This window comes from Gracilinanus agilis, chromosome 4 (genome assembly GCF_016433145.1).
Source record: "Gracilinanus agilis isolate LMUSP501 chromosome 4, AgileGrace, whole genome shotgun sequence".
In the NCBI taxonomy this organism is placed as follows: domain Eukaryota; kingdom Metazoa; phylum Chordata; class Mammalia; order Didelphimorphia; family Didelphidae; genus Gracilinanus; species Gracilinanus agilis.
The window spans coordinates 187,997,928-188,016,151 of NC_058133.1; the positions used below are offsets into that span (position 1 = coordinate 187,997,928).

General features: G+C 42.1%; 1 protein-coding gene across 1 annotated transcript in view; it reads left to right on the forward strand.

Moving 5' to 3' along the window:
• MPP3 (MAGUK p55 scaffold protein 3) overlaps positions 1-18,224 on the forward strand; it is a 44,210-nt gene that overhangs the window by 11,349 nt on the left and 14,637 nt on the right. The window contains 8 exon segments of the mRNA XM_044675085.1: positions 1,234-1,308; positions 3,192-3,388; positions 5,850-5,914; positions 9,245-9,265; positions 10,484-10,525; positions 13,313-13,468; positions 13,556-13,636; positions 18,023-18,120. Of these exon segments, the coding sequence (XP_044531020.1) occupies positions 1,234-1,308; positions 3,192-3,388; positions 5,850-5,914; positions 9,245-9,265; positions 10,484-10,525; positions 13,313-13,468; positions 13,556-13,636; positions 18,023-18,120 (735 nt within the window).

Below are 18,224 nucleotides of genomic sequence, written 5' to 3' on the forward strand. Positions count from 1 at the left end.
GGGAAATTGAGGCATAAGAAAAATTCTCCATATTTCTGGCTGTCACTGACAAGGCAAATGTGAAATTATGAAGAAATCAGCCCAGTAACAGGAATACTACCCTGGGAGTTAAGACACTTATTTCTAGTAACTGTATGACTTTGAGCAAATAATTTAACTTTCTTAGGGCTGTTTCCTCATCTGTAAAAAGGAGTCTTGACTAGATGGCCCCTGGGATCCCTTCCCTCTCAAAGTCCATAATCCCATGATCTACATCAGGGGTTGGCAACCTTTTTGACCGTGAGAGCCATAAACACCACATTTTTTAAAATGCAATTTTGTGAGAGCAGTACAGTGCTCACAGTGTGCTCCTGTAACAGCGCCTGAAAAAAAATTGGACTTTATGGCTTCTGCAGAAAGAGCCATATCTGGCCCTCACAAAGAGCCAGATATGGCTTGAGAGCCATATGTTGCCGACCACTGATCTACATTTTATGATCTTGTCTGTGTCACTTCCACCTCCATTTGAGTGTAAGTTCCTTGTGGGGAGCCACCGTTTTTGTCTTTCTGTGTATCTTCAGTGCTTAGAACAGTGCCTGGTACAGTAAGGGCTTAAAAACGCTTGTTGACTGAATAACCTTGGGCAAGTCACATACCTTTCTATATCTTTCTTCTCATCTGTAAAATGGGTTGGCTACCCAAATTATCTTCACAACAACCCTATGTAGTAGGTGATATTGTTACTTTTATTTTACAAATAAGGAAACTGAGGTTGACAAAGCTTAAGTTATTTGCCCATGGTCACTCAGTTAGTAAGTGCCTGAGGTTGGATTTGAGCTCAGATCTCGTGGACTCCGAGGCTAGCACTCTATCCTAGTGCCACATATTTGGAGGAAAATACACTTCACATCTTTTCCATAGCTCAGAGTGGCCATCTAGCCCCAGTACTTGGCTTCCCTTACTGGATCAAATCTCATTTACTTTCTTTTCTTTTATTATAGTCATTGTGTATATCCTGTCCCCCCCATTTCAGCTTATTTCACTATTCCTCAGTTTGTATTCTCCGAATTTCTCATATTCACTGTTCAGGGTGGCAAGTGATATCCCATCACATTCCTTTGCCATAATTTTTTTTAGCCATTTTCATGACCCATATGGCTTCTTTTCTTTTTAAAGTTGAGTTTTTAGGTGTCGAAAAAGAGAATTGAACTCCATTAAGGAAGAAAGCCTGTTTCCATATTTTCTGTCTTTCAGGCTCAGTCCCAAGGATCCATCACTTTAAAAATCATCCCAGCCATCAAAGAAGAAGATCGATTAAAGGACAGCAAGGTAGAGGCTCTTCTTGAGGTGGAGAGGGGGAGGGTTGGTGGTGAAATGGCTTTTTTCCAAATTCTGTTGTTCTGCATTGTGGATAAAGTATAGGACTGAAGCGAGAGATACCCTAAGCTAACTGACCCTTTTCTTTCATAGTAGTGTGTTTGAGTATTTCTTACTGTTACAGTCAGGATGTTCTTTCTTCCTGTCAAAATCAAGTCCCTTCTGGTTGGCATATCACAGAAGGTAACTTGACTTTACCATTGAAGGGAGGAAACCCCTTTGGCCACTGAGGTAAATGAAATCTCCATTTGGAAACAAAGTGAATAATTTCATTTCATTCTCCCTCAGAATCTCTACCTAGAGGATAGAGTGGAAAGGGATCATAAAGTCAGATTAGAATCTGAGACTGACCATAGCACAGGGTAGTTGAGATGAGGCAGGACAGAACCACTAAAATGCTGTATTTCAAATGACTAAGTCCATTTTCAAATCAGGCAGCTAGATGGTGTGATGGGTAGAGTGTTAGAGATAGATTCCAGAAGATCTGAAAAGGCAGATTGAATTCTGCTTCTAAGTCCTACTTTCCTATGTGATTCTAAGCAAGCCATTTAATATAGTTCAGTCTCAATTTTTTCATCTATAACAGTGATTCCCAAAGTGGGCACCACCTCCCCCTGGTGGGTGCTGCAACGATCCATGGTGGTGGTGATGGCCACAGGTGCATTTGGGGGCGGTGAATAACTGTAAGGGGGCAGTGATAGTATGTGACAGGGGACACTAAGTAATATTTTTTCTGGAAAGGGGGCAGTAGGCCAAAAAAGTTTGGGATCCACTGATTTATAACATGGGGATGATAATTGTACCTTCCCGCCAGGATCTTTGTGACATGATGTATACTGAGTGCTTTGCAAACCTTAAAGTGCTTTCTCCATAAATGCTAGCTATTATTATTATTATTGTTTTTAATAAACAGGTTAAAAAGTAAATATTCCAGCCATTGATGGTTCCCATTTATTTATTTAAACTGGTGACTTTTCATTGCAGGCTACTAATATATCAGATATATTTGAATAACTGAAATTTGAAAAAATATTTAAACCTGATGAAGTGGTCATTTGTGCTTGGGATTACTCTTTTGTTTACATAATTAAGCAACTGCCCTTTCAAAATGCCCTTTTTGGTATTCAGAAAACCCTTGATGAGGACAGCTGTCATCTCTTTAAAAAGAAAAGCAAACTGGTTTATACTGGCATATTCCCCTTAATTTTTTGGCTGTTGATGAGATTTATCTGTGACTGAACTGAATAATAACTGATGCCCACAAGGGAAGAAAGAATAATCAGTAAATTCATACTTGTGTTTCTGCTTAATCTTCTATTCTCAAAGCTAATTCTTCTTCCCTTACAGTGAACATTAATTACAGTTTGGTCTTTAGTTGGAACACATGCACAATTGTCGAGACTAGAAAATATTTTTTCCAAGAGAAATTGTCCTGTAGATCTCAGGAGCTCAGTCATTAAAAAAAAATAAGAATGATAATGAAGACAAGGGTAGTAATTGCCTTGAGGATGCCCTTCTACTATTGTTTTACCCAAGAGTGTCCCCTCTGTTATCGTGGACTTGAATTTGCAAGTGCAGGGTAGATTAGATTTATAGAGACCCATATGGGCCAGACCCATTTAACACTAAGGCCAAATAGAGACTTTTCCAGGAAGCTGTAAAACAGGACCATTAAGATAACAGATTATGCAGACCCTGGTTTTTCAGAGGTTGATTGTCCAGGTTATTATATCTTTCTCTTCCTTCTTCCCACTTACTTTATCTTGGCTATGAAAGAGGTTCCCCTTGGCAGATGGGGCTGGGATCCTCACTCCAGGACTCTTCTCCCTCCTCAGGTATTCATGAGGGCTCTCTTTCACTACAACCCCAAGGAGGACAAAGCCATTCCCTGTCAGGAGGCAGGGCTACCCTTTCAGAGGCGGCATATCCTTGAAGTGGTAAGCCAAGATGACCCCACATGGTGGCAGGCAAAGCGAGTGGGGGACACCAACCTTCGAGCTGGTCTCATTCCCTCCAAACAGTTCCAAGAAAGGTGAGTCCATGTTGTCAGTCTTCTGATACCTAGCAGAGCTGGGTGAGGGAGTCCACAAATGTAGCATTGAATAATGGATAGAAAAATGGGGCTTAGAGTCAGAAAATCCTGTCTTTGCTACATACTAGTTGCGTAAGTATCAGAACATAGGCAAGTCACTTCAACTTTCTGGGCTTCAGTTTTTTCCTCCGTAAAATGGGAATAATGATATCTTTGGTACCTCCCTGCCACCCTTCTCCATTACCATTTTGTATGTATCTTTATATGATATTATACATATATATTTTCTGCTCTGATACAGTATAAACTTTTTAAAGGCAGGGACTGTTTGATTTGGGTGGGAAGGGCATTGTTTGATTTTGTCTTTCTGTTTTTGAATTCCCAGCTCCCAGCATCATTGCTAGAATATAGTAAAGAGTCAATAAAAGCTTTTTGGCCAGTTGATCAAATGAAATATATATATATACATATATGTATATAATATTTTATATTTTATATATATTACAGTTTGTTTTTTTGTAAACTTAAGGTGCTTTCTCCATAAATGCTAGCTATTATTATTAACAAGCAGAAAATGAGTAAATATTCCAGTCATTGATATTTCTCACTTGTTTATTTAACTGGTAGTATATATAGATAGATATCATGTATACTCAAACACATTACACACATACATAAATACATGCATATGCACATATGTACACATATATGCATATGTATACAGACACATATATCCAGATACATGCAGATACATATACACAATATATAAATCCATATATCTAGTACATAAATACACATCCATACACATACATATAGGTTGTTGTTTGGCTGTTTTAATTGTGTCTGACTCTTCAGGACCTCATCTGGAGATTTTTTTCTGCACAAATATTAGAGTAGTTTGCCTTTTCCTTCTCCAATTCATTTGACAGATAAGGAAACTGAGGCAAATAGGGTTAAGTGATTTGCCCAGAGTCACACAGCTAGTAAGTATTTGAAGTCAGATTTGAACTCAGGAAGATGAGTCTTCCTAATTCCAGGATCAGTGGCATTCTATCCATTGCTCCACCTTACTTGCCCCATTGTTGGAACATAGTAAATGCTTAATAATTGCTCGTTGGTTGGTTTATTAAGTAAGATTTTAATTTATATGTGTATGTTTATATACACACAGAGATAATATACAAACATGTATATGTATATGTATATATATATATAATATGTATACACAGAGACCTATATATATCTCCCTTAAATTGCTACCTAAATCTCAGGTTTTGCTATTATTATTTCAATCCTAAAAGCATTTATTAACTGCATACTACAGGCAACTTTAAGGCAAGTGTAGCCCCTAGTGTGAGCCACATGAGAAGTAGCATGAGAGGCTTAGTGGATACGGTCTTCAAGTCTTGGGGACTTGGCTTCAAGCCCTACCTCCGATGTATTTTAGTTCGGTGACCATGGATGAGTCACTTGACTCTGAAGTGTCTCAGGGGATTCTGTAGAGTTCTGAGCTGTACTAAAGGACTGTACTGGAAGGACTAAAGCTGATCGGGGGTCAGAACTAATTCTTGCACAAATATGGTAGCTCCCTCCAAAGCAGATGGCTGCCAGGCTCCTTAAGGAGGGATGAACTAGACCAGTTTGGGACAGAAACATGTCAAAGCTTCCAGGAGGATGAGTAGAGGGACCAGTGGTGGTTGTTGCACTTCCATGAAGGGCAAGATAAGGCAATCTAGCACTTACATAACAGAGTTGTTATGCGGATCAAATGAGATATTTGTTAAGTGCTTTGCTGGCCTCAAAAAGCTAGATCAATGCTAGTTATCCTCATCATTATTAGTAATTATAATGATTATTTCAGAGATGCAAAGGCTTAAAAATGTAGCTGAGTCTTATTGTGGGGGTATGTGAAAATTTTCCTGATGAATGGGCAGATTTTTTAACCTCCCCTCTTAAAGCACTCACCTAGGAGGGGAGGTGGTGGCAGACAGCTAGTTGGCTCAGTAATCTGGCCAGACCTGGAGACAGGAGATCCTGGGTTCAAATATGGCCTCAGACCTCAGATCCCGGGCAAGTCACTTCTCCCCATTTGCCTTCCTCTTTTCTCTCTTCTGTCTTGACACCAATACTTAGTATTGATTCTCAGACAGAAGGTAAGAGTTTAAAAAAAAAAGAGGAAAGAAACACTCAGCTTGGATAATACCTGAGTAAAAGGAGGACTTGATCCAGAGGGAGCGGAGATGTGAGGCTAAGGCAGCCTCAGCAGTGCCCTTTCTTTCTTTCTTGCCTCTGCCAGCATTCCAACAAACTCCCTTGAAAAATCTCTCTGTCATTTAAGGAAAGTCACTTAGAGTTCACTCCACAACAGAAGTAGTATCAGGTGTTTGCCACCTGGTCTTCCACTCCTTAGGGCTTACCTATCCATTGGTCCCTCAATTCCATCCTTTGCATCCTTCCACAGGCGCTTGACCTACAGGAGAGCCATGGGTACCTTGCAGAGTCCCAGGAGCATCAAAAAGCCCTTATGTAAGTTGGGTTTTTGGGGAGGACTTTACCAGAAGCCAGACCTGGAGGTGGGAGATCCTAGGTTCAAATCTGGCCTCAGACCCTTCTTAGCTCTGTGACCCTGGGCAAGTCACTTAACCCCACATTGCCTGATCCTTGCTGTGTTTTTGTTTTGGAACCAGTACTTTATATTGATTCTAAGACAGGAGGTAAATGTTTAAAAAACAAAACAAAACTTTACCAGAGATTGCCTCTGCCCAAGGGGAAGACACCCTTGGGGCTTAGATCCAGAGGAAAGAAGCATAACATGATGTAATGGAAAGAGCTTTGGATCTGGAATTAGGTAACTTGTTCCATCAACTAAATCAATCATTTTTTTCTTCAAGTATACACTTTGTTTTTATTTATGATACCGTATAAAAATTTAATTTGGAAACTTTTATTTTTATTAATCGGAACCAAACTAAAAAATTAAAAACACGAGAAGGGAAAAAGAATAAAATATCCACTTGATTGGCTGTATTGGGGTGGAGGAAGGAAAGTATATGGGGAGAAATATTCAATACATGATGATTGGGGGAAAAACTAGATGTTAGTGAGGGAAGAAATGGTTCATAAAGAAGCTGGAGCTGGGTAAGGGGAAGAGATGCTGAACCAAGAGTGATGGAAGAGAGGCTGGTCCTAATGGAACCACCTACTATGTGCCAGGGACCGTGGCACTGGCTGGAGACAAAATTACAAAGAATGAAATGAACCTTATTATACCCAATGAACTCATATTCTAATGGATGAGTTTTCAAATGCTCACCCTGACCCTCCTTGGTTTTTTGAGTATGGGCAAGTCATGTAATCCCTCAACTTCAATTTTCTCATCTTGAAAATGGACGTGATAATACTTGCATGACTTCTCTCATAAAGTGTTATGGGGAAAGTGCTTGTAAAGCTGAAAACTCTTTCAAAGTATGACTTACTATCTAAACTAGAGAAGAAATCCTCCATCTAGATTTTTACACAGTGAGGAAAGCAGTGGAGGGGGTCAAGAGATGTGGGTCAGCTATTCACTCATCAGCTAATTTTGTAATCTCAGGCACTTCCCCACTAGAAGAGACCGAGGGCTAGCCTTGGAGTCTGGAAGATCTGAGTTCAAGCCTTGCCATGGATATTCATTAGCTATGTGACCCAGGGCAGGTCACTTCATCAGTCTACCTCAGATTCTTAGTCTGTTAAAATGGGGATAATAATGGCACCCACTTCCCATGGTTGTTGTGAGGATAAAATGAAATAATATTTTAAAGCATTTTATAAGCATTAAAGTGTCATATAAATTCTAATAGTATTATTATTAAATATTATAGTATTGGATTAGATAGACTTTACAGTCCCTTCTAGTTCTAATATTTAATGATTGCTTCTTGCCCCTCTTACCATGAAGTTTTGGTGGGGAAGGCAGGAAGGTATTGGAAGAGAGAGAAGAAGGGGATAATTTACAATCAAATTGAAGCAAGGCAATTGTAAGAATACCCAGATTAGAGTTAACTGAAGTGGGAAAAAAGGAACAAGCATTTATTAAGTACCTACTATATTGGGGCAGGTAGGTAATTCAATGGATAGAGTGCCAGACCTAGAGTCAGGAGATCCCAGGTTCAAATTTGACCTCAGACACTCCCTAGCTGTGTGACCCTGGGCAAGTCACTTTGCCCCCATTGCCTAGTCCATACTGCTCTTCTGCCTTGGAAGTGATACTTAGCATTGATTCTAATACATAAGGTAAGGGTATTTTAAAAAATATACCTATTATGTGCCAAGCTCTGTGCTAAGAGTTTTGCAAATATTATCTCATTTGATCCTCAGAACAACCTTGGGAGGTAGATACTACTATTATCCCCATTTTACAGTTGATGAAACTGAACCAGAGGTTTAGTGACTTGCCTAGGGTTATGCAGCTAATAAATGTGTAAGGCCATATTTGAACTCAGGTCTTCCTGACTCTAAAGCTCTGTATACTGTACCACCTAGCTGAGAGGGGAAAGTAAAAAATTATGTAAAAAGATGGGTGCTTGACTATCTTCTCCCACCTTTGAATGAACATTGTCCCCACCATGTAAGGCTCCCTGGGTTTTGGAGATGGAACACTGAGTATGGAATCAGGAAAACTCATCTGAATAAGTTCAAATCTAGCCTCAGACACGTTTTAGATGTGTGACCCTAGGCAAGTCACGCAACCCTATTTGCCTCAGTTTCCTCTTCTATAAAATGAGCCAGAGAAGGAAATGGCAAACTACTCCCGTATCTTTGCCAAGAAAATCCCAAATGGGTCAAAGAGTTGAACACAACTGAAATAACCCCAAAACAACAGGGGTGTTGGGGATTGGCTGCGGTGATCCTCACATCCTCAGATCCAACACATCTACTTTTCTGTCTCTTGGCTCTGCCCTGCTGGCATCTGAGTTGGGGGGAGTTCGGATTTCCAATCTCTCAGAAAGGAAGCAAGAATATCTCTTTCTCTTCTGTGGCCATCAAAGAGCAGATCTTTATGTTTCTTTTTTTGTTCATTTTTTTAAACCCTCACCTTCTGTCTTAGAATCGATACTGTGTATTGATTCCAAGACAGAAGAGTGACAAGGACTAGGCAATTGAGATGAAGTGATTTGCTCAGGGTCACACAGTTACAAAGAGTCTGTGGTCAAATTTGAACCCAGGTCCTCCCATTTCTAAGCCTGGCTTTCCATCCACCTAGCTAGGAGCTAAGTAAGCTGCTCCTATTGATTTGTTTTTGTGTGTGTGGTTTTTTTTTTTAAAACCCTTGTACTTCGGTGTATTGTCTCATAGGTGGAAGATTGGTAAGGGTGGGCAATGGGGTCAAGTGACTTGCCCAGGGTCACACAGCTGGGAAGTGGCTGAAGCCGGGTTTGAACCTAGGACCTCCTGTCTCTAGGCCTGACTCTCACTCCACTGAGCTACCCAGCTGCCCCTTATTGATTTGTTTTTAAGGTGAGCTTGGAAACCAGTTACAAAGTGCCCCTGGCTAAAAGCTGTCCCCAGGAAATTACAGACAAACAAAAGTTGCCCATGAATAAATTAGCTTCAATCAGGCTGCTTAGGATGCATGTAATGAAGTCAGTTTCCTCTGGGCTTTTAATGAGCCAAACGCAGGGAAACTAATTAAACTAAGGCTGCTGGGTTTAATAATCCATTTCAGTTCAGGTCACTGGTTTGCTGGAGCAGAGGAAAAGGGGACATATGGAGAGTTCCTTAGACACCCAAGGATGCTGATGCCCCTCAGCTGTGGGCCCTCATGCCTCTGTTTCTGTTTTCTAATTTTGCTTTATCTGTCTTTTGTGCAAACGGAAGATGATCAGTCTTGTGATAAAGGTAGGCTGCATTTATTTTTGTAAAGAGGAGAGCTAGCCTCTGTCCCGCTCTGTGTTCCCCTCAAATGTCCGACAGCTGTTCAAAAATTGTGTAGTGTTTAGGAAGCCCCTGACTATTCTGTACTCTCTGTGTATTCTCTTGTGTGCTGAACACACATCTTTCTTTGCAGAAATGGCATGACTGGATTCATGTCTGACTCCGGGTTCTGATGTGTGTATGACTTTGGACAAGTCATTTTGCCTTTCAAGGCCTCAGTTTCCTCATTTGTAAAACAAGAGGTTCTGGGAGAGATGAGAAATGGAATAGTATAATGGAAGATTATATGCACCAGAATTTGGGATTCAAATCCTGATCTACTGTTAACTTCTGGGCAGGTTTCTTCACCTCCCTGGGCCTCAGTTTCCTCTCTTGTAAGATAGAGAGTTTTAGAGGATGTGATTTTCCAGGTGCTTTCTAGCTCTAGGCCCTTTGACTGTGATAACCTCTCTGATTTCCTAGCAAACTGAAGACTACTTCAGCCTATCTAAATGTGTTGGTGTTCCTCCTGTTCCCCTGTGCTACCTCCCAAGGGCCTTGAGATGTTCCTTTGGGTGACTGGGAGAGGACAGGAAGCAGTGGTGTTTAAAAGGTTGATTTTCTTTCTGAATTAGAATTCTTCCTTGAGCTCACCTTGATCCCTTGAGGGCTAGTTAGGCTTCTGCCCACTCTGGGAGACTAAGAAAGTGTTCTCTAGCTCAGGGCTGGCCACTGATGACCTCTTGAAATACAGTGTCCCCAAAGTCTTAGTGAAGCATTAAACTATTAACGCTTTGGGAATAACCTACATAGAAGTGCTGTTTGGGGGCTGAAATCAGACACTCAACAGGTTTAGGTGGCCACTAGAGAACAATTCAGGCTATCAGCCCAGCAAGATTTCTACCTCGCTTCCTTCTGGGTCATCTGCTAGAGGACCTGGTCTAATTTCCCTCAGGGCCTGAGCAAATGAGCAGAGATGGAGTGATTTCTCTGTTGCCCAACCTTCAGCCCTCATAGACCCTTCTGTCCCTCTCACTGCTGGGGAGGTACATCTCCTTCTACACCTGGTCTAACCTCTCTCTCTCTCTCTCTCTCTCTCTCTCTCTCTCTCTCTCTCTCTCTCTCTGTCTGTCTCTATCTGTCTGTCTCTTTCTCTGTCTGTCTCTCTGTTTCTGTCTGTCTGTTTGTCTGTCTGTCTCCCAGAGAACTGTGACTGCGAGGGTTACTTCAATGGACATTACATCGGTGAGGACCTCATGTCTCTTGCTCATGATTCAAGTGCAGGCAGTGCCTCGTACAAGCAAGTACAAAAGCAGAAGCCCCAGAAGTGTCTTTGGATGCCATAGGGGTCTGTGAAGACTTACTGCCATTCCTTTCTCTGGCACCACAGAGGAGGAAGTAGCAAAGGTGCTTTCTACTCCATCTTCTCCTCTCCCCTACCTCTCCTGGCCTTTTTTTCTTTTTAACCCTTACCTTCCATCTTAGACTCAATACTTTTTATTGGTTCCAAGGCAGAAGAGATGTAAGGGCTAGACAATGGGGGGTAAGTGACTTGCCCAGGGTCACACAACTAGGAACAATCTAAGGCCAGATTTAAACCCAGGATCTCCCGATCTCCCATCTCTAGGCCTGGCTCTCAATTCACTAAATTATCTACCTGCTCCTTCTCTTGGGATTTTTTTCAGGAATCACCTAGAGCCATATTGGTGAACCTATGGCACACGTGTTGGAGGGGGACTGCTCCCTTCTCCCTCTCTACATGAGCCTGAGGACTTTTCTCCCATCACCTGCCCCTCTGCCCAGAAGCCCATTGGGAGAGCTTCCTCCCTCCCCTGTCTGGGGAAAGGGGGGAAGCTCACATGCATTGTGAGAGTTGCAGTTTGGGCACTCGTTCTCAAAAAGATTCACCATCACTGACCTGGACCTTAAGATATAATTTTTATTTGAATTTTTTCCTGGGGGGAGCCTTTAGTTAGTTTGGAACAGAGAAAATCAAGCATGATAATTGTCTTAGAGAATTGAAAGGATTACCACTGGGAAGAGAAGCAAAGAGATTAGACTTGATCAGTTTAGCTCCAGGGCAGGCTCAGGAGCATTGGGCAGGAGATGCAAAAAGGCAAATGTGGATTTGAAATTAAAGGGGGAAAAAAAAGCTCAAGCAATTACAGTTATCTAGAAGTAGAATGGGTTGCCTTGAGAGATTATAAATTGCCTTCACTGGAAGTCTTTAAACAAGTTCTTAACCTGGGGTCCAAAGGCAGATTTCAGGGATCCATGGGAAAATTTCACATCTTTATTTTCACTAACATCTAATTAGAGTTTAGCACTTCCCTTAATTATTTAAAAGCACGAAACTGAGAAGAGCATCATAGGCGTCACTAGGGGGCCATTACACATAAAAAGGTTAAGAACCCCTTGGGTTAGCTGGCTTCTGAGATCCCTTTCAAATAGACGCTTCTGTGATCTCAGACCCAGGACCTATGGGTAAAGAAGGGCACTCAGTCAACACACATTTTTAAGTGCCCACCATGTACCAGCCACTGTGGTAGGCACTGGAGGTAAAGAAAAAATCCCATCCTTAAGGAACTTGCATGTTTTGGAAACAGCATATACATGTTAGGGATACTAAGTTAGAGGAACATTTCATTAGTTCAGGAAAAAAGATAAGGACTTGAACTAGGGGGTTAGTTATGTGAGTTGTGAGAGAAGTCATCAACGATACTTGGCAACTGATAGGATAGGAGGTGTGAGGGAGAGTGGAGAGTCAAGCACAAGTTGAAATTCTCAGCTTAAAGGGAATGAGGGAAGGTAGAGAGTGGGGGTGGCTAGGTGTCTTAGTGGATTGATAGCCAAGGCAGAAGGTCCTGGGTTGAAATGTGGCCTCAGACACTTTTAGCTGTGTGACCCTGGGCAAGTCCCTTAACCCCCAATACCTAGCCCTTACCACAATACACAGTTTGATTCTAAGATGGAAGGTAAGTGCTGTTTTTTTTTTAAAGAGAGTGAAGGGAGAGTTGAAATAGGATTCTTGAGGAAAGAAGAGGTTTGGAAGAACCTCTATGAGGAATGTGTCAGTCCGACTGGCAAAGGTTAAGACCCAAGAGACAAATGAGACCAGAGTAAGGAGAAAAGGCAAGGTTTATTTGGAGCAGCAAAGAGGTCCAATGCCAAGATTAGTGAAAGGGTTGCCTGGGAGTGGGGAATGGAAGGGGGGTGCAAGGAGGAGGAGCCTGATGCCAAGAAAAGTGACTGTGGAGACCCATGGTGGGAGTGGGTGGGAATGGGGGAAAGAAGCAGCAGGGGGAAGCCTGATGCCAAGAGAGTTGGTGAGGCAGTCCCCTACTTATCCCACTGGGGAAAATATGGGGTCTTACAGGGTTGGTGAAGGAAGGGGGTTGTAGGGGACAAGACAACTTGGATTTCCTCTATTGGTTGTCTCTGGGGAAGACGAGCTACTTGGGTTAACTTCACTGGATGTTCCTGAGGGGGTTGGGGAGTCCCCATCTCTTGGGGTTCTTGGGAATGGAAAATTCTGATGCTCAGCCATGCAGGACAGGCTGAGAAATAAAGTCCTGGTGTTTTGCCAAGTGTTGCTGGGGCTTTGCAAGTGTTGGGGGGGGGGGTTAGCACTTTCTGTTCCCACGGTCTGTCAGAGACAATCAGGGAAGAGTAAAAGGATTTCCTTGGCAGCCATGAGATAAGATAGCATGGGTTTATGGTGAACCAGTCAGCACAAATGAATTACTTCCTCTAGCGCTACTCAGGAAGAGGCTCTAAGTTAGAGGGATGAGGTTTTTAATGACCATAGAAACTCCCATTCTCTTTTTGAGGCAAGAGATTGGAGTAGTTCCATTTGGTGGGGAATAATCTCTTCAGGGTCTTCTCACTCATACCCATACTACAGCAAGGTAAGCAGGATGGTGTCATGTGCCCTAAGACTTGTCCCCAAAGGGAAGGTTGGAAGGTGTTGGTTAGGAGAATCCCAACTGGGCTGGATCCAAATTGCTGTAATATTTCCTTCTGATTCCTCAGCTGGGCTCCGGAGGAGCTTCAGGTTGAGCCGAAAGGAAAGACCTAGCAGCCAAAATGAGGGCAAGGTGCCAGAGCCTCCTGAGCTCCTGACGTATGAGGAAGTGACTAAGTATCAGCCTCAGCCTGGGGAGAGGCATCGACTGGTTGTCTTAATTGGTGAGTGACTTCCTTTGGAGGACAGGACCACTGGGATTCAAGAAAGGGGGCTGGGCCTCTTGCTAACTTCATGCTCATTTTCTGCAGGCTCTGTGGGTGCCAGGCTGAATGAGCTAAAGCAGAAGGTAGTAGCCGAGAATCCCCAGCAATATGGCGTTGCTGTACCACGTAAGGAGGGAGTTTGGAGGTTTCTCCTGTGTCACGGGTTCTTGCCAGCCTTGCTTGTTACCTACATGATATCTGAATGTCGGTAGACATCAAGTACAATCAAAATATATAACAATTCTATATAATTCATAGAGATTCAATGGTGGGGGTGCGGTGCAGCTAGGTGGCTCAGTGGATTGAGAGCCAGGTCTGAAGATGGGAGGTCCTGGGTTCAAAACTGGCCTCAGACACTTCCTAGCTGTGTGACCCTGTGCCAACTACTTAACCCTAGATGCCTAGCTCTTACTGCTCTTCTGCCTTGCAACTAATGAATTAAAAAAACTTCTACTATTCTTCTGACAAGATAAGGTAAGAATTTATTTTTTTTATTTTAAAACCCTCACCTTCCATCTTAGAATCAATACTGTGTATTGGTTTCACGGCAGAAGAGCGGTAAGGACTAGGCAATGGGAGTTAAGTGACTTGCCCAAGGTCACACAACTAAGGAAGTGTCTGAAGTCAAATTTGAACATGGGACCTCTTGTCTCTAGGCCTGGCTCTCCATCCATTGAGCCACCCAACTGCCCCCAGAAGGTAAGGATTAAAAAAAAAAATCATTGTGGAAAAATCAGTCTTCTGGATGCAGGGAGCTATCCTAGGTGCTGGATTGTCTCAAGCAGAAGCTAAGTCTGTAAGGGATGTTTGGGGTGGGGGGTATGGTGGAGGGTGGAGGCAGGTTCCTGCATTAACAAGAAGGTTCTCAAACCTCCCACATACTTAGAATAAGTACAATATCCTTTTCAGAGGGCAATCTTAACAACATTGGCCTATATTTAGTGGACTGCATGCTCTATTTGAGTCAACATTGTGATGTGACAGACAGAATAGTTAGTGTGATCTCGGGCTGCATTAAAAGAGGAGTAAGGAATTCACAATCCCACTGTGTTCTGCCCCAGTCAGGCAATCCTGGGAGTGTTGTGTTCAGTTCTACCCAATACATTCAAGAAAGGAGTAGGATAAATAAGAGAGTGACCAGAGGAGGGTCACCAAGATGACCTCCAATCTGTGCTACACAAGAATTAGCCAAAGGAACTGGGGATATTTAGCCTGAAGAAGAGAAGGCTTAGGGGAGCACGTGGTAGCCTTCTTCAAGTTTCGGACACAATTTTAAGTGGAAGAGAAGTTATTTTTATTCTACACGACCCCAGAGGGAGCAATAGATGGAAGTTTAAAGTGACACATTTGGGGTTACTGTTTGAAAAAAACTTCAGACAGTTAGAGCTGCCCATCAGTGGAATGGGCTGCCTTGGAAAGTGGTGGGCTTCTCCTCCCTGGAGACCTTCCAGAAATAACCAAATGGATCCTTGTTGGATGTGTTTTAGTGAGAATTCTTTCTTAGATATGAGGTGGACTACCTAGCCGCTGTAGTGGCTTTGGACTCTAAAGTTGAGTGGGTGATGGCCAATGCTTTGGAACTCTTGCACTGCCAATTTTTCTGAGCAATTCAATTCAGTTCAATTCCACTCAGCTCAACTGAATTGAACTGAACTGAATTGAATTCAACAAGTCAAGTGTCAAGTGCCATGCTAGGAGCTGGAAAAACAAAGGTACCTACCTTCCTGTCTGCAGGAAGCTTACACACTTCTATTTCTATAAGACCGTAAGGTTTATAAAACACTTTCCTCACAAACTCTTGATACAATTGAAAGAGTCATAGCTCGGGAAAGAGAACATCTGGATTTAAACCCTATCTCTTATGCTTATAACTTACGTGACCTTGTGCAAGTCACTTAAATTCCCTGAGTTTTAGTTTCCTCATCTATAAAATGAGAGACTTGGATGAAATGGCTTTTTGGTCTCTGCCAGGTCTAGGAGCATCATTCAATGAACTCTGAATCAGGTGGTATAAATGTCGTCTCCATTTTAGGAAGTCAAAGTCCTTTGGTTTAAATCTCAACTCTGATACTTATTAAAATGGCCTGTTAGGTCTCAGTTTCCTCATCTATAAAATGAAGAGGTTAGACTAAATGGTATCTGATGTCCTTTCCAGAGCTAAACCTTTGGCCTCATGTATGTCACCCTCATTTTAGAAGTCAGAAACACTAACCCATAAATTCAAGTTTCAAGGTTCAGTTCTGAGTGGCAGTATCTTGGGCCTACTTTCTTTTATTTATTTTTAAACTTACTTTCAATCTTAGCAACAACTCTAAGACAGAAGGGCAAGAGCTAGGCAAAACTGTGTGAAGTGACTTGCCCAAGGCCACACAGCTAGGAAGTATCTGAAGTCAAATTTGAACCTAGATCCTCCTGACTCCAGGTCTGGGACTCTATATGTGCTAACTAGCTTTCCCAAAATGCTACTTTCTAAGCTTTATGTGTTTACTGGGTCTATAAAATTACCTCTATCTCATTATGGAACAAACCTGGAACTGGACTCAGACAAGAGAAGAGAGAAAAATAGCACTAGTTAATGATATTAACTAGTATTTCTGTTGTGCTCTGAGGTTTGCAAAGTGCTTTACATGTTATCCCATTTGATCTTCACAATAATCCTCATATTATCCCTATTTAACCAATGAGGAAACCAAGGCATAACATAGCTAATAAATGTCTGAGGCAGGATTTGAACTTAGGAAGATGAGTTTTTCTCACTTCAGGCTCAGCACTCTATCCACTGTACCATCTAGTTGCCTCATTATACCACATTGCCTGTCTGAAATTAGGCATCAAAGAGACCCGAAATTTTGTGCTTGGGGCACAGACTGTTCCTGAGTCTGAGAAGGAGGGCTTGAGCCTTTTGTATGTAAATGCTGTTATCCCCAGAGAAAGGCCTGAGCTGGAAAGAAGATAGAGATCTGAAGACTAAATTCTGGGAGTTGGGAAATATGCTTATGCATCCTGATTCTCTTATTTATTACCCTAGGCAAGACATTACCCTATACCCTGAGTACCCCTAATTTTCCTCCTTTGTAAAATTGAAAGACCTCTAAAGCCCTTTCCAGCTCAGATATTTTATGATCCTTTCATAAAGTTCTATCAGTATTTCCTTTCTATTGTTGAAAGTTTTACTCATGCCTTTTTAAAAATTCCATGGTCCTTTCCCCTGCCCTCTATGGAGCTATGCTTCATAACAAAGAAAAAAAGTTAAGCATAAGTAGCTGGCCCACCATATGTGGTTTTTGGTATCCATATTCCCCTGAACTTCTAGATGGAGAAGAAGCATCACCAGTTATCATGATTTTTGTCTTGCCACTGGACATGGATGGCTCTGGAAGAGAGAATGAGGCCGATGACTTTGTGTAATTCTGCCTCACTTAAATCCAATTTATGATGAGTCAGAAGACACCACCGGAGATGTCATTGGTCCTCTTCTAGTATGAAGTGATGAGGGTTGTGCAGTGGGGAGAATGAGAAATGGTGCTTTGAAATCCTTTTTCTGTAATACTGCTTTTAGGTCTTATGTTTTTTACTAGTTAGCAGATACTAGAATCTCTGTGCTTTCCAAGCTGCAGAGTTTATCTTGTTAAGGGAAGAAGGGGCAGCACTGATGCTAACTTGTAGATCATTATAACTTTATATCTTTTGATAAGAGCATGAAGACTGAGACAGTAACCAACCTTGACTGTCTGCTAAACAGAACATGGGAGGAAATAATTATTTAGGTGCACTGGGGATCTTAGTATTCCTTCCCAGCCTCTTCTTCTGGAGTGCAATCTGAGGGAGAGCGGAGAACTCTTAGGACTGGAGGAAGGCTATAACCCTAGACTAGTGATGGTGAACCTTTTATAGACTGAGTGCCCAAACTGCACCCTCACACCTGTGTGACCCTCCACCTTACCCCAGACAGGGGAGGGAGGAAGTGCTCTCATTGGGCTGCTGGGCAGAGGGATGGATCATGTGAGAAATGTTCTCAAGAGTGGTGGAGAGAGGGAGGAGAGCAGCCCTCTCTGGCACACGTGTCATAGGTTCACCAACATGACGCTAGATTCATAATAAAAAGAAACCTGAAACCCTGATTAATTGGGGCATTTCCATCAATTGCCCTGGCCACACTATCTAATATCACTGAACATACACTTTCATTCCTTCTGATGAAGGGGTCTGAGCTTCAATTCTTTAAGTGAGAACCAGCATTTGCTTTCTTGCAACAAAACTCATTCTCCTGAAACAGGACAGCAGCCATACATCTAAAAACATTCTGAGAGGAGATCCATAGGCTCACCAGACTACCAAAGGGGTCCATTAAACAAAAAAGAAAAAATGGGTAAGAACTCCTTTTACAGAGAGAGTTGTAAAATCATTTTTATCAGTTCAATATTCATGTGGATAATGGATTATTCCATGTTCTAGAAAGGACTAAGGAACTAAGCTCCTTAAAACTTTCCATTTTCTCACTTTGTATTTTAGATACAACCAGAACCCGGAAAAGTCATGAAAAGGAGGGAGTGGAATATAATTTTGTATCTAAACAAGCATTTGAGGCTGATTTGCACCATAACAAGTAGGTTGAGGGAACCAAGTCTGCCTGATAGATGAGAGAGAGAGAGAGAGAGAGAGAGAGAGAGAGAGAGAGAGAGAGAGAGAGAGAGAGAGAGAGAGAGAGAGAGTG